The 14,179-nt window shown below is 40.8% G+C and overlaps 1 protein-coding gene across 2 annotated transcripts in view; it reads left to right on the top strand.

Moving 5' to 3' along the window:
* Positions 1-818: 818 nt before the first annotated feature.
* inpp4b (inositol polyphosphate-4-phosphatase type II B) overlaps positions 819-14,179 on the top strand; it is a 184,356-nt gene continuing 170,995 nt past the window's right edge. For both annotated transcript variants that reach the window (XM_005726925.2, XM_005726924.2), the window contains exons 1-2: positions 819-1,185; positions 7,817-7,861. In XM_005726925.2, the coding sequence (XP_005726982.1) occupies positions 1,101-1,185; positions 7,817-7,861 (130 nt within the window). In that variant the 5' untranslated portion in view covers positions 819-1,100. The remainder of the gene's footprint in view (positions 1,186-7,816; positions 7,862-14,179) is intronic.

Below are 14,179 nucleotides of genomic sequence, written 5' to 3'. Positions count from 1 at the left end.
GAATGAGTTTAACAGACAACACAGCTCCTCCTCCATTCAGCTGGATTTTAATTAACTACATTGTAGATGTACGCTTACTGTAGCATCATGACCTTGGTGACCAAAGAACAATAATGCTTCCCTTAGGAGCGTAAGAGGAGGCAGTCATTATTTTACCTTGAAAATCTTTATATATAACTCCTCATCCTAATTCCTTTTTCAAAATGTCCAGTCTAGATCTACGCTGCGAAACATAAAAACCCCCCACAAACCTCTAAAACCCAGAAACAACTACTATCTGTATCACATTCTGTGTTTAACCTGTTGATTTGAAATTGTGGTGAAGTTGCCATGTTGGGTTATACTCAGCTCTTTATGCAATAAAAACCGTCCTTATACTCTGCAAATCCCTCAGCTGTATAAGTCCCCAAATCATGCTGCATGATTCTGGCTTCAACATATCACGCTTGGGAGTTTGGTAATTGTTACACTGCTGAGAAAAGGAAAAGAGTGATGTAGAGGTGAGGGCAGGTTGGAGAAGGGGAGTGAGACGGACGTCAGAAATCAAAGGGACCCTGCTGCCATGTCTGGTTGCAGCAGTGGCTGCGCAGTGAGAAGAGAAAAGGAGGGAGGGAGAGAGAGAGGGGGAGGACAGAGCCGTGTCTTTCTGGCTGCGGTGCTCTGTGCAGTCGGGTCTAGGTCCCCGACTGACAGCCCAAGATTGATGGATAGAGCTTTGTATTGCACATAACATCAATTCTGTCCTGCTTTCTCTTTCATTTGGAATCTCACTCCCTCATCACTCCTCCCTTCCCCTGTCTTTTTCTCTCCTGCTCCCCTCTCTTCCCCCTCCCTCTCCTCCTCCCTCCCGCTGCTGCTCCAGGTCCGTCGCCGGTCCCTCTCTTCCGTATTAGTTTCCATGAGGCATCCTTAATGCTGACAGAGAGCGCACCGTGAGGCAGCAAGAAAGCGGGGTGAGCGGATTGCTATCTTTGTGACAGCTTCTCTGCTTGGAAGGCTGCGTGTGAGCCGGGGAACTGGACTGGACTGTGGTGTTTCGTGGAGGAGGTGGGAGAAGAGGTGGAGGAGCACGAGGGAGAACTGTGGGGCAAGCTGGACAGATGGAGGACGGCACGCAGCACCTGGGACACTGCATGGTTGACATGAAGGAGCTGAGTGCCAGTCCTGAAGGACTGAGCGCTGCTGGTGAGCTGACTCCACTGTGTTTTGTGACTGTTTGAATCTGTCTCCTCTTTCCTCTGTCCTTTCTTGTTCTACAGTCTAACTCCATAACTGCTCGTCAGTTCTAAGCATTGGTTTTCTCTACTGTTACTGCAAATGCTTCTCCAGATTATGTCTTGCTTTTGAGTATTTTCCCTGTGCAAGTGTTTGTTCTCGTGCTGCCACACACACAGAATGAAAGTGTGTGCGTGTGTGTGTGTGTGTTTGTGTGTTTCAGGGAGAGAGCTAGGGTGGAGGTACCAGCAAAAGTGTGAGAGATTTTTAAAACCCCAGTCTTCAGTAGCCAAGTAACTGACTCCTATGCAGAATAATTACAACTCAATACCTGATGATATATAGATGCACTTGTTATGAAAGATCATTATTGGTAGATAGAAATGACACTAAGTGCTATCAAGTGATGTCTTTTGTTGTCAGATATTTAAAATGTTGTTAATCCACGATTGATCTTCGGGCCTGTCAGTCGTGTCTCCACAATTTAAAACTGTAGACTTTTTAAAAACTGCCTGCCTTACTGCAGGTTTCCATTTAAGTATTCTTGTTGTGTGGTTGAATTGAAATCTCAAAAATGTTTCTCAGTTCTTTTGAGCTTCAGAATGCATGCGTGTAGTAAATAATACAAAAGTCTGCCTTATCTAGTTTTAAGCAAAATGGAATTTTGATTGAGTGACTCTGCAGAGAGAAAGTTTGAAAAGCTGTTTGTTCACATGTTTTCTTGGTGGGAGTCGGGGGGTAAAACGTCACATGTTTGCTTGCGTGTCGTGTCTCTGTCTCTGTGCACTGGTGTTCATGCATGCACGTGTATGTGTGTGTGAATTTGCATTTTTACTGCAGTCATATTCAATGTAGGCTGAATGTGCTGTCACTAATATGCACTGGCAGAGGCAAACTAGATGTCTTAGTGCCCATCACTACAGGAGAATGCTGAAGAGATTATCCATATCAGTGATGCCACAAAGCCTCCTCTCCACATTTAATACCTTTGCTTACTAAAAGGACAGACACTGCATGCGGTTGCTGCTAAGCATTTGCATTGGCATGCAAGCTAAGAACCATCATCGTCCCAATGGGAATAAGCAGATGGAACTGTACAAAGAAGGATGAAAGCGCAGTTCACGACGCCTTGTCTTCTTTGCTTTAAACCTACACTGACACACTGGTGAAGCATCTTATGTGTCCGATTGCCCATTCACACGGACATATGCAGGCATGCTCTGACGTTGCACAGTTATGCAGAGACACACACAGGGCCACACTCTCAATAGCTATGACCTGATGGCAAACCCAAGATAGGCACCTACCATAAAATCCTCTGCACAATTTTATAGATGGCATCTGACAGATGCAGGAGTGTAACGCCTCACTCTACCTTTGCTTTGTTTCCCCTGGGCATCCTGGAAGACAAGAGCGAAGCACATAATTACAGTGTTTGGGCCGAACAGCAGGTTGACAACCGTGCATTATCAGTCGCAAGGTGACACAGTTTATCTCCTCTTTCTTGACAGGAGATAAAAGCGAAACCAAACTGGGTGCTGCTCGGTGCTAATTAAGGTGGGGCTGAATTGGCGTTTTACAAACTCCCAATCACATAGGGTGAAATTATGTTATTTTAGCTATTAACTATTCATAACAGAATTTGCATACAGGAAACAGTATCGGCAATGAAAGCCGCAACATTTAATTGATTGAACTGTCTTTGCGAGACGCGTGCCGTGACCAAGCTGTCGCGGAGCGAAAGGTCCCACTCTTGTTAACCCCCCCAGACTACGTCTCTTATCAGCTTGACAGTCAAGACCTCCTCAGCGCATCCAACTGATTCACAACACTTCATTAAACGCTGGCAACAAAACCATCTGTCCCCCCCCTCTCAATCTCCCAAAGCAGTAATGTGACGATAACTCACTCTCCCATTCAGCACCACTTGTCCTAATGGGATGCCTGTCTGTGCAAACATCAATTGAGTTACAGGTATGTAAGCCTGGCTGGTGACTGAATCATCGCAGTGGATGTGCAGGTTCTGTTTAGGCAATTTAAACTACAGGAAAGAGAAACGCGAGGTCGGACAAAAAGGAGTTAGGAGAAGGAAACATTGCAATTAGTGTGGGTGAACGTGTAGGAAGGGTGAGCAGAGCTGCTTGTTGGGTTGGAATCATTTGTTGAGAGAGTTATATCCCTGAAATATCAAAGCCCATGCTGAGCCAGCCACATAAGTGAATTATTAATCTAACCTCAAAATTCAAAAGAAGATAATATTCAAAAATATGAACAGGATTTATTCATAGGCGTGGGCTTTTATATGTAATATCTATTCATGAAGAGGATAAGCAGAAGTGACTGTGAATGTGTACTATAGCCTCTGCAGGGCAGTTTATCAAAACTCTCTTCGGAAAAATTGTTTGATTTTCTTCGTTGAAACCATACTTGGGAATTGGAGCGGTGTCTGGTGATATTTTCTACTTCCATCTTTTGCAGACTTAGAAATAAACAGCAGCATCATCTGAATCCCCCACCCCCACCCACCAAAACCACCAACTATTTCCCACATTCACCCTTGTCCCCCTTGCGTGTTAGCGGTTATCATACAATGCAGCATGCGAGAAAGCAGGGCAATGAGAAGGGAAGCGAGTTAAATGATCATCTGTAAGACGGACCATTTAAGTCCCTGAACATTAATTAACTTTGTCATTCCTGAGGATTCACCTAGTCTGCTCACATCCTTATAAATTACCCTCTCCTCTGCCTTCAGTGTGCCTTTTTCCCTACTGATACCTTCCACAGACAGGGGGGCTGATAGATTGGAGGTACAGTGGGGCTGTGCTGTTATTTCTAGAGCCAGATGAAACTGCAGTATAGCGGGCGGGCACACCTCATTTGCTTTGGGCCCCTCTGGGAGTTACATCTGCATGTGCTGCCTGCCTGCTGCCTTGCTGAGCTTATTACCATATTCATAATGCCAGCGGATATCGATTATAAATACCACACCTGTGCCACTTTCCCCCACGTATGTATCTGCAACTTAGAGTCGTGAGCCATGTATGCTGCAGGAGTTACAATAGATATGGGCAGTGCAGGTGGCTTATCTCTCTCCATGTAATGGCTAATTATTGCGATTAGACCTTGTTTGTGTATTTGTTTTGGTCAGGCTGATTCTCCCCCAGAGGGTAATGACATGCGGCACGTTTAGTGCTGCGGGACGAGAATGAGGTCACCGTGTACATAACAGGAGTTGTGTCCTCAGGTTGCATAATTTGTCCGTTATATTTTAGATCATGTGGATATTGGGGTGATGTGACCATGTGAAAGCTTTCGGAGCTGCACTAAAAGATATTTTTACACGTTATTTATTCAGACTTTATACTGAAAAAACAAAAAAAGGAAAATGCAACTTAACATGTGTTGCCTGTCATAAAATCAAAGCATCTGGCATGATCCTTCTAAAAATACTCGACACTCTGCCTATAAGCCATGCTTTAAAATTCTGACAGCTCTGAATTCCAGTCTTCCTCCTGCTTCATTATCAAACACTTTGACTTGCTTTGCCACATGTGTCTCATGATCTGTATCCTGAACCTCTATCAGACCTAGACTCAGCTTTGCTCCTTATCTTTAATTATTTCTGCAACGACAAGCATTTTCCACTGCTTCTTACCACTCAAGATAAGTCCTACAAAGTAGCCGGGCTGTCCATGTGTCAGTCCCTTATGATAATGCTACACCGGAGACTGGACCCAACAGCTGGCACAGTGTCAGCCTACCTAGCTAAAGGGCTTTCTATTTCAGCTACGCAGCATGTCATCCTGGCTTATTAAAGTTCCATCAGCACTCATAAGGAAGTCTTAATGGTGACAACATGAGCAGACATGACCCCTGAGGAATGGGATGATGAAGATGAGAAAGTAATGTGAGAACCAGATGATGAAAGTTTATTTACAAGCATAATTGACCTGTGTTGGTGGTGTGTGTTTCCTTGCCCCGTGTGCTACAAATACTTGTCCACTTGATTAATTAGATATTTACTGCAGTTGTAACAGATATTGGACCGGGTTTGCGTAAGCTTCTACAGCCTTTTCTGACATGTATTACATCTGACAGAGCTCAGTTTATTTCACTGAGCATAAATGCTAGCAAACTGAAGGTTTATTTACAAGTTTGTAAGCATATTTATTGAATTTAGAAATGCACTTCAAATTGCTGGTAATCTTTTTTTTTTTTATCAAGTTACTGTGCTTGAAGCTGTCTCGGCCTCAGTTGGCAAATGACTCTCAACACGGTGCCAGATAATGCTTATGATTTCCATAATTTTCAATCTTTGGACTCATTCATTTCAAAGAATATGGTTCAAAGATTAAAAAACAGCATTTAAACGATTCATCAACATTTGACATAATTCACTGCATCTCTGTGAGCTGGGGCATTTTTTAGATTTATCTCCAGAAACAAACGCAAGAAGAAATATTACAGTAAACCTGCACTGTTACTAAGAGAATATTTGAGCCTTTATTGGACATGCTTTTTAATCAACAGTCCCAACAAACAACCATACATACAGTACGATGCAATAGTCTTGCGCCAGAACTTGTTTCTTTATAATTTGCTTTCAAGAAACCAGTTTTGAGCAATGTTTGTTTTTTCTTTCTTTTTGGCTTGTTTGTTTGAATCTAAAGGTCACGTGCTTAAGAAATAGCAAACACTTGACTGAGAGATGCTGGTCCATCTGTTGTTCGCTGAAGGGTCATTTCTGATGAAGGGTGGCTGCCAAGAAGCAATTCTTAAGGAAGGAAAACAGGGAGAAAAGGCTGAGGTTTGCCAAATTACACGAGAATTGGACTGAAAATCTGTGGCAACAGGTCTTGCACGGAGAGATGGATGGATCCGACTTTGGTTCAAAGTACTGGCAGTATTTTTGATGGAGATCAGAGAGAGGTAAAACAGCGAGCAAAACATGGTGGAGGCTCACATGGTTTGGCCCTGCATTTCACCTAGTGGTCTTGGAGATCTTGTCAAGGTTGATGGAGGTATACAAACACAGAAAAGACTTTTATCTTGATCAGATTTTGATCCATTAAGAAATACTATCAAGAAAGGGGCTGGCTGGCAATGGCTTCATTTTTCAGCATGGCAATGATCCCAAACACACTACAAACCCCTTAAAAAGGGATATCTGGATATAAAAACACACAAGGGAACATGATCATTCACGGATCAGAGCCTGGATCCTAACAATGTGGGATCATCTTGACAGAGAACAGAACAAAAGGCAGCCAAAATCCAAAGAAGAGTTCTGAATGTCCTTCAAGAAGCCTGGAGAACGATTCGTGAAGACTACTGTACTTATAGAGATTACAATAAAGCTGCTTAAGAGAGTTCAGGCAGTATTAAAGAACAGAGGCGATCATGCTGAATACTGACTTTCAAGCTTTTAACCAAGAATTGCACCACCTGTGTTTTTGGCTTATATACACTGTACATACTTTTAATGCGTGTTTGCACATTTCAATACTGCTGCGCCTAATTCCAATTTCCCAAGCAAAATATGTAGAAATGAGAGTTGGTCTGAGACTTTTGGACAGCATTATGTATGCATTCAAAATTGTCAATAAGGCATTCTGCGTTATTTAGTAAATCATTTTTTCTTTGCAAAGAATCCTCATTACATAAGATTACCTAAGTCGCATGGCTCCCATACATCAGTGAACATCGAGTATCCACGGCCCATTAGTGGAGTTGATGAGCCTTAGAGAGGCCAATTGTGTCCAAGCACCCCAAGAGGAGGAATTTAGCAGTTTAGTCCCCCTCTAGACTTGTTGCACCATCTTACAGGCGTTTCATCGGTTTGGTTTTTGAATGGTCATGTCAAACTGGGAAAGTGATGAATGAGAGAAAGCTTTAGTGACAGATGACTGAAGCAGTCAGTCATCGTTATTGGCATAAAGCCTCAAGGACAATGGATACCCAGAAACTCTAGTTCTGACGCTCTCAACGATCGCTGAGTTGTTTGCATAATCTAGATGAACAGTTATATTAATCAGTGTGGCATTTGGGGAGCCTGTTGTGCTCCTACCATGTTCAAACTCTCTATAAAGCCTTTTATTTCTGATTAAAATAGTTTGTTGCCAGGAGTTCAACCCCCTTAGCGTAATTATATTGCATCTGTCCAAAGTGACTACAACTGACTCAACAATTTTGATAAATAACCAGGAAACTAAGCTAAATATTTATGCCTTGCTTTTAGTAAATATGTGAGGGTTCGCAGGGTTTTGATTCAAATTATTTTAGATTAAAAGTAGTCGGCTTGTTTTGCACTTATGCTCTTTGAAATTGTAATGAGCATATTTCCCTATTATCTAACATTGATATGATTAATTTAATAAGATGGCAAATCAAAGACTGAAATTCATGAAAAGTCATTGAAAAACAATGGTTGGAGCTCTACACCTTTTAAACTTCCACAAAATTAAACTGCAGCCGTTAATGTTTTACGTCTGTTTCCTCCTTTTTCATTGTTCTAATGTTCCCCTCTTCCTTATCTTTATCTCCCTCTCGCTCTGTTTTTATCTCAACTCCACTCTGTCTTTTTGCTGTCTCTGTCTTGCAGGTGTTATTCTAACACCCAAGCTGCCTCAGGTGGAGTTCAGCCTCGGTAAGTCCTGTTAACGCCGTAATTCAAGGGTCATTTTATTTCAAGGGGAAGCAATGAAAATTGAGACATACCACTGTTTTGGCTCGTTCGCACACATATTAGATGACGTTTGTTGCCTCTTTCCCGCCATGGAAACGCAATAAAAGTCAATGGCAATCATCCCTTTTTGCTAACATACATCCAAACTTACAGTAACTCTTGTTAAACACACACATGCTGACATTTCCATTAATGCAGATGTCAGTGAGGATCAGTGGCATATCTGCAATAAATTCTGACACACAAGTAAGGATAGAAAGGACAACAGAAGCACAGCAGAGAGAAAGCATTGAATGGTGAACTTTCACCATTCAATCTGGGGAAATGGTGGCTTCTGATTCTGAGCCACAGATAATTCATTGTGGCTCAAATCATGTTTCCTAAACTGGTAATAACATTTTTTGACATTCAGGATTGATTATATCTGACAAGCATCTTGACTTTGTTGTTTCTATCTTTTGATCAAAGCCACGCTACAGATGAGATGATGGATGATATATATGATCCAGGGATGTGAAGTTTCTGTTACAGGGGTCACAATAGTAAAAGTTAACATTTTAACACACATACACTCTCAAGTGTTACTTGATACCTTCTACTGTGTTTTAACAGCAAATACACATTGATGCATCATAATTTTTTTGTTGCTGGCAGTCCGATTGTCATCAGGTAATGTGTAAAAATATGTAAAGATGTAGAGACACAAAACTGGGCGCACATACAATTCAAACCACATGAAGCAAACAAAGTCAAACAAAACATTTGTACTGCTTGCTTTGATGTCTAAATGTCCATTTGATACTCGAACATTATGTTGGGGCCTTGCGCTGTGAAAGAAAAACAATTTAAATGTAAATTGTCTGCCGTGGTGGAAAATTAGAAAATACAGCTGACAGCTGACACAGTACCATGTCCATTTTTAAATGGCCTGATTGTGCGCCCCATGTACAGTACACCTATCTAATCTGTACCTGTCAAACCCATAATGGCAGTATTTAATGACATATTACATGACGTGTTTTATTTCCAATATTTGTTTCAACAAATTATTTTTAAGCTCTCGAAAGAAGTGACAGGTTGTAATAGTTTTGTTTAAAATGCTTATTGAATTTCAGGAAAACATATTTTTAACCACACTGAGGATAGTAAACAAGCAGTCGTCCGGCCTTTAAGTTGTTTGATGAGGACCCGTTGATGTAACTTGTGCAGGATAGTACAAGATATTAGTCTGTCAGTCTGCTCTACTAGTAAAGTCTCTGTTGTGCGAGAAATTTCTTTTGAAATATTTCGCTAACATTGTGAAAACAAAAGTTTGGGTTTTTTTTGTAACCCTAATCACAGCTTCACGGTCTACGACATTCAGTTTCTAGTAAATTCCAGCGCTTCAGTATTGCTTGGTCTGTGATTTTAGTCTGTTGTTATGCAGTTACTAGGCATAGTGATGATGTAATAATATAACATGCATAATAACAGTTTTGTGTTGAACTCATTGCTGTGAAATTGAAAGCTATTGTAAGGGCATAAAGGCTACAACCAGATCTATTTACCCATTTGGTAGGTTTTTGTCAGGCAACATGATGACATCACAATAACAACCTTCAGGTTTGATAGGCCCAACTCAAGAAATAGCACTAATACATAAGGGGAGTCATCTCAAGACACAAGAAGAGAATCCAGAACAATCTGGCAATGTCCTATGAGGAAGCACTTGGTGAGAGTGGGAAGGAAGAACTGAAGAGAAAAAGGAGCATAGGGAGACATGGACACACCATGTAGTTACGTTGCTAAAACCTACCAGGTTGCCAGTTCTGTGTCCTGAGTGTTGAACAATGCACAGAGCAGTTGATGGTCTGGGACAGATGTCTTCTTATTCCTGAATCAGTTAGTTTTAGGTTTAGATGTAGGAGGCAGGACTCATGGCACACAAGCTTACTGTAAATTCTCTGTGCTATTCACTCATGGGCTTCAAGACCTAAAGCAGGGTAAAAAGAGAGTTTTATGTCTGATCTAAATGATTTAGACATTTGTGTTCTCACATACTGCTCTTTCTGGCAATGTAAAAAAAAAAAAAAAAAAAAAGCTCAGGGCTGCAGTGTGTTTGTAAAAATACCATTTGTTTCTGTTTTTACCCCCAGAGGCTTTGCACATTCGAACGGTACATCTAACACGGCAGAAAGGGAATGTGGGCCCTAGCTAACCGTGCAGCATATTTTAAATACAGCGGACCTGGTTGTGCAAAATATTTATGACACAGAAACAAAGAAGTATTCAAAAACAGCTTCATCAAAACAGCTGACAAGGACTCAGAATCTGACAGTGAACTAATCAACGGCTAAGATCCTAAAATATTTACCGAAAAGCAAAAGAAATGAAAGGTAAATGAAAACACATCAAAGGAAGACAGAGCACATCTCGAGTTCCAGGGAAGGCTGTTTCTGTAACCACGAGTACAAAATAAAAGGTAAATTCTTCAGATTTTAAATGATCAGTGCAGACCAACACTAGATCACTCAAGTGTTTTGATTGATCATAGCTTTCAGGCTTGTTGGGAACACTTTGTGAAGCAAGAAAACTTCAATGCAGTGATATGAGAGTGGATCATCCCTTTTAAACTGGGACTAAATTCTGTAAATTAACCATATATTTAGTAGAATAATTTATAAATGGATCTGTGAGCAGCACTAAATTGTCCCAGTTACTTAGTGTGGTGTTAATATGAATAAGGTCATAGTAATGATTAAATGGTTATTTCCGGTTTAAAAACTGCGTAAATAAATATTTATATTTGTGATATTTTATCTACTTGGGCTTGGGACTTGAGTGAAGACCTAAGTATCTCTGTTTTGTTAGTCCCTGTTAAAAGTACAACACTAAAACACATTTTTCTCCCAGTTTTCCTTCCTTAAGAATGGCTTCAGTTGGTACCCTTCACCTGAGCTCATTTCTGGTGAGGCTTTGGTAAGCAGTGGATGGATGGGCTGACAGGCCAGATGCATCTCTCAGCTCTTCTGTGGAGCCTTTGCTTTGTCCTCTTTCTTAAGAACAGGAAAAAAATATGCGCTTTTGTGACAATAACAAAGAATGTAACGATACAAAATTGGTTCTTTGTTAAACTGTCCTTATGTGTGGCCAACCACACTGATTCATACCTTGAGTTAGGAGCCTTTTTATGCTTGAGTGATTCATAGGTCAGGGTTAAGTGGCTTAATGAATCCATAAAAAAGCATTCTTATAAAAATGGTCAGGCACATGAACAAAGGTTGAAGAAGCCGCCAGTGTCTGAAGAAAACCTTTGACTTTCAGAAAGCCTGGGAACAATTACTCATAAACACTTCAAAGATGACAGTAAAGTCTTGCTCCTTGTGGGAAAAAGCAACGTACTTTTCCACAGTGGTGTATGTCAAGATTTTACCATCTCAGCTTTGAGCAGATTTTTCCAACCTAATATAGGAAGGACATTCATTGGTGTTTGCCTTGGTTTTGACATCATGCCATAACATCCAGCGTGAAGAATCTTTTCTACTGTAAACAAACAAGCTCGCAGAAAAAATTGTAAGGTGTGCCTATTTCTGTCTCTAGAAGTGCAAGCAAATTTAAAACTCTGACTTCTGTGGTTTAGTACAAAGAGAGTGAACCACATTTTTATTCCATTTATTTCTCTTTTATGAATGGTTAATTATTTAGCTTGTTGTGAAGCCAGAACCTCCGCTCCACCTCAGAAACCTAGATTGCTAGCAGGGGAACAGAGGTCTCTTTTTAGGAACGTTAGTCCCTCATTTGTACACTGACTGCACTTACATTTTAAATTAGAGGCAGCGGCTCTTTGATACTCTCTACATGAGAGATCGCTGTGTTATGTTTTCAAACATGCTGTCTGCTCTGTGTCCAAGTAGGCAGTTTGTTGCCCCTAAGATTCATGTGAATTCTTCTCTTATTTTGCAAGTAATGCAATTTTTTTTCTTAAATTGAATTTGTGATCCTCTTAACAGTGTTTGATCTGAAACATTTACCAGACAGAGTGCCTAAAATACATCTGCATCAGTATTCAAACTAGACGTTTTGCATGCAAATAGCATTTTACATAAATATCCACAAGCAGCAGGTACCTATTTCTTGTGAATGGCACCTTGACAAATGCACTTTGAATTATACATAATTGAATTAAAACTGAAGGGTTTATTCCCATTTCAAATTTCAAATTAGAGGCATAATACTCAAGTCTGATTTAATATCGTGTGCTTATCACTGTTCTATAGATTCACACGAGCGATAAGCATCCCTACGCAGCAGGTTAAGGACTTTTATCACAACTCGACGGCCTTTATCTTCCCTTCATTTCTCCTAGATCGAGTCGCAAACAGGTGTGCGAAGCTGTGGCACGTGCAAATAACGTTGTCAAATTAATTGAAGCGTTGAAATAATTATCACGATGAGTAAGAGTCTTCTGAAGATGAGCATATATTTGTCTCATGCGGCAACTCCCAGGGCTCCCCTCTCGATTAAATGGAATTTAGATTCGTTGTGGGGTCACAGAGGCTTGCTGCATTAAAACTCATTTCCAGCAAATTCATCTTGAAAGAGCTCAGCATATTCCAATCACACAAAATAAATACAGCATAGTAATTGAAGCCTCCGAGGATGGGCAAACATTATTACTCCAATTGCTCAATTGTTATGGTGATTTAAGAATCAGTCCCAGTATACTTTGGCAGTTGAGTTGCTTGACTAAAATTGTTGAATTAATTTTCACCTAAGCTAAGGCAGGCAATTCACTAATAAATGACCACAAAAAAAAAAAGTCTTTGAATGTGATGTGCTGGAAAGCACTCACTCTTTTTTCCCCCTCTGCTTTGCAATTCATTATTTGAACCACTTTAATAGACCATACTCCTCTTTCCTCCATCCATGTCCTTCATTATCTCCCCTCTCACTCAGGCTTCCTTCCTCAAACTCTAAATGTGTCTCTGAGGGAATCTCTTGTCCTTTCCCTCTGCCATTCGCTCTATTTCCCTTTCCTGCCCCCGCCCAGCATCATAATGGCGCTGACCTTAGAGGGTCACTTGAAGTGTCATATCCCTGTAAGAGAGCCAGCCTGGTGATGCATGGTTGGGCACCTATTCCCATTTCAATCACCAAACTGGCTGGGGTTAACTGTGCGACGGGGTAGGGAAGATATGTCTGGCCAGTCAAATATATGTCTCCTGAGATGACTGATAGGGACAGTCAGCAACTTATCTGCAGTGTCCCTTCACAGGGCTCGTGTGTACAATCGCTTTAGAAGGGAGCTTTCCTTTTTTTATCGTGTTTCAAAGTAAAAAAAACCAAACATCTTTTTAGACACAACAGAGCCCAAATCAAGGCACACAGAAGCCACTTTGCATGAGTACCCATGTATATGTATATATAAACTAATTTCCTACATGGCACACAAACTCCTCAACTTGGGCTTTCTTCCTGCTAAAGCAGATGCAAGACCCTCTTTAATGTGAGTCCAAAAGCCCTGGCACCGAAATCTCGAAGAGTAAAGGGAAATGTGAAATTAAAATAACCCCTAGGAGATAACGCATACACATGCTCTGCTGCTAAAAGATATCCTACCACCTTCTCGCAGCCCTTTCTGAAATACTACCACTAAAGAAATCAGAGGGTATAAATGTTGCTGAATGTTATTATCTAAAGTACTCTTTGGAGTCACAACTCCTTCATTATCTGCTCAACATGACACTCTTTGCACGATCAATGTCTGGCATGTTTCAAATTTTACATTTTTTCTTCGATCTGATATTTATTTGTCAAAACATCACAAATGCTTTTTTATGGTTTTATCTTTGAATGCTAGTTTATCTCTGTCAATTTTCAATTCAGTTTCAATTCAGTTATTTTTATATAGCAACAAATCACCCCTATAAGCAACCACTTGACAACAGTGGGAAGTAAAAACTCCCTTTTAACAGGAAGAAACCTGGAGGTGAGGAAGATAGGACAAAAGATACACTGTGAAGGAGAGCCAGAGATTAATAATAACTAATGATTGAATGCAAGAGTGCTGTATAAACAAATAGTGATTGAAAAGAGGTGAGTGAAGGAGAAGCAGTGCATCATGGGAAGCCCCCAGCAGCCTAGGCCTATGGCAGCATGAATTCAACTTCGAATTTAACAGGGTGCCGATGAAGAGAAGCCAATGTGGGATAAATATGCTCTACTTTTATTATTAATAGTAGAAGTAGTAGTAACATTATGTCACGGCCTGGGGGATCGGCGAGACGCTGATCGGCCTTT

The sequence above is a fragment of the Pundamilia nyererei genome, unplaced genomic scaffold, assembly GCF_000239375.1.
Source record: "Pundamilia nyererei isolate P.nyererei 1_Seehausen unplaced genomic scaffold, PunNye1.0 scaffold00022, whole genome shotgun sequence".
Taxonomy (NCBI): domain Eukaryota; kingdom Metazoa; phylum Chordata; class Actinopteri; order Cichliformes; family Cichlidae; genus Pundamilia; species Pundamilia nyererei.
This window is presented reverse-complemented; position numbering and strand designations above follow the sequence as displayed.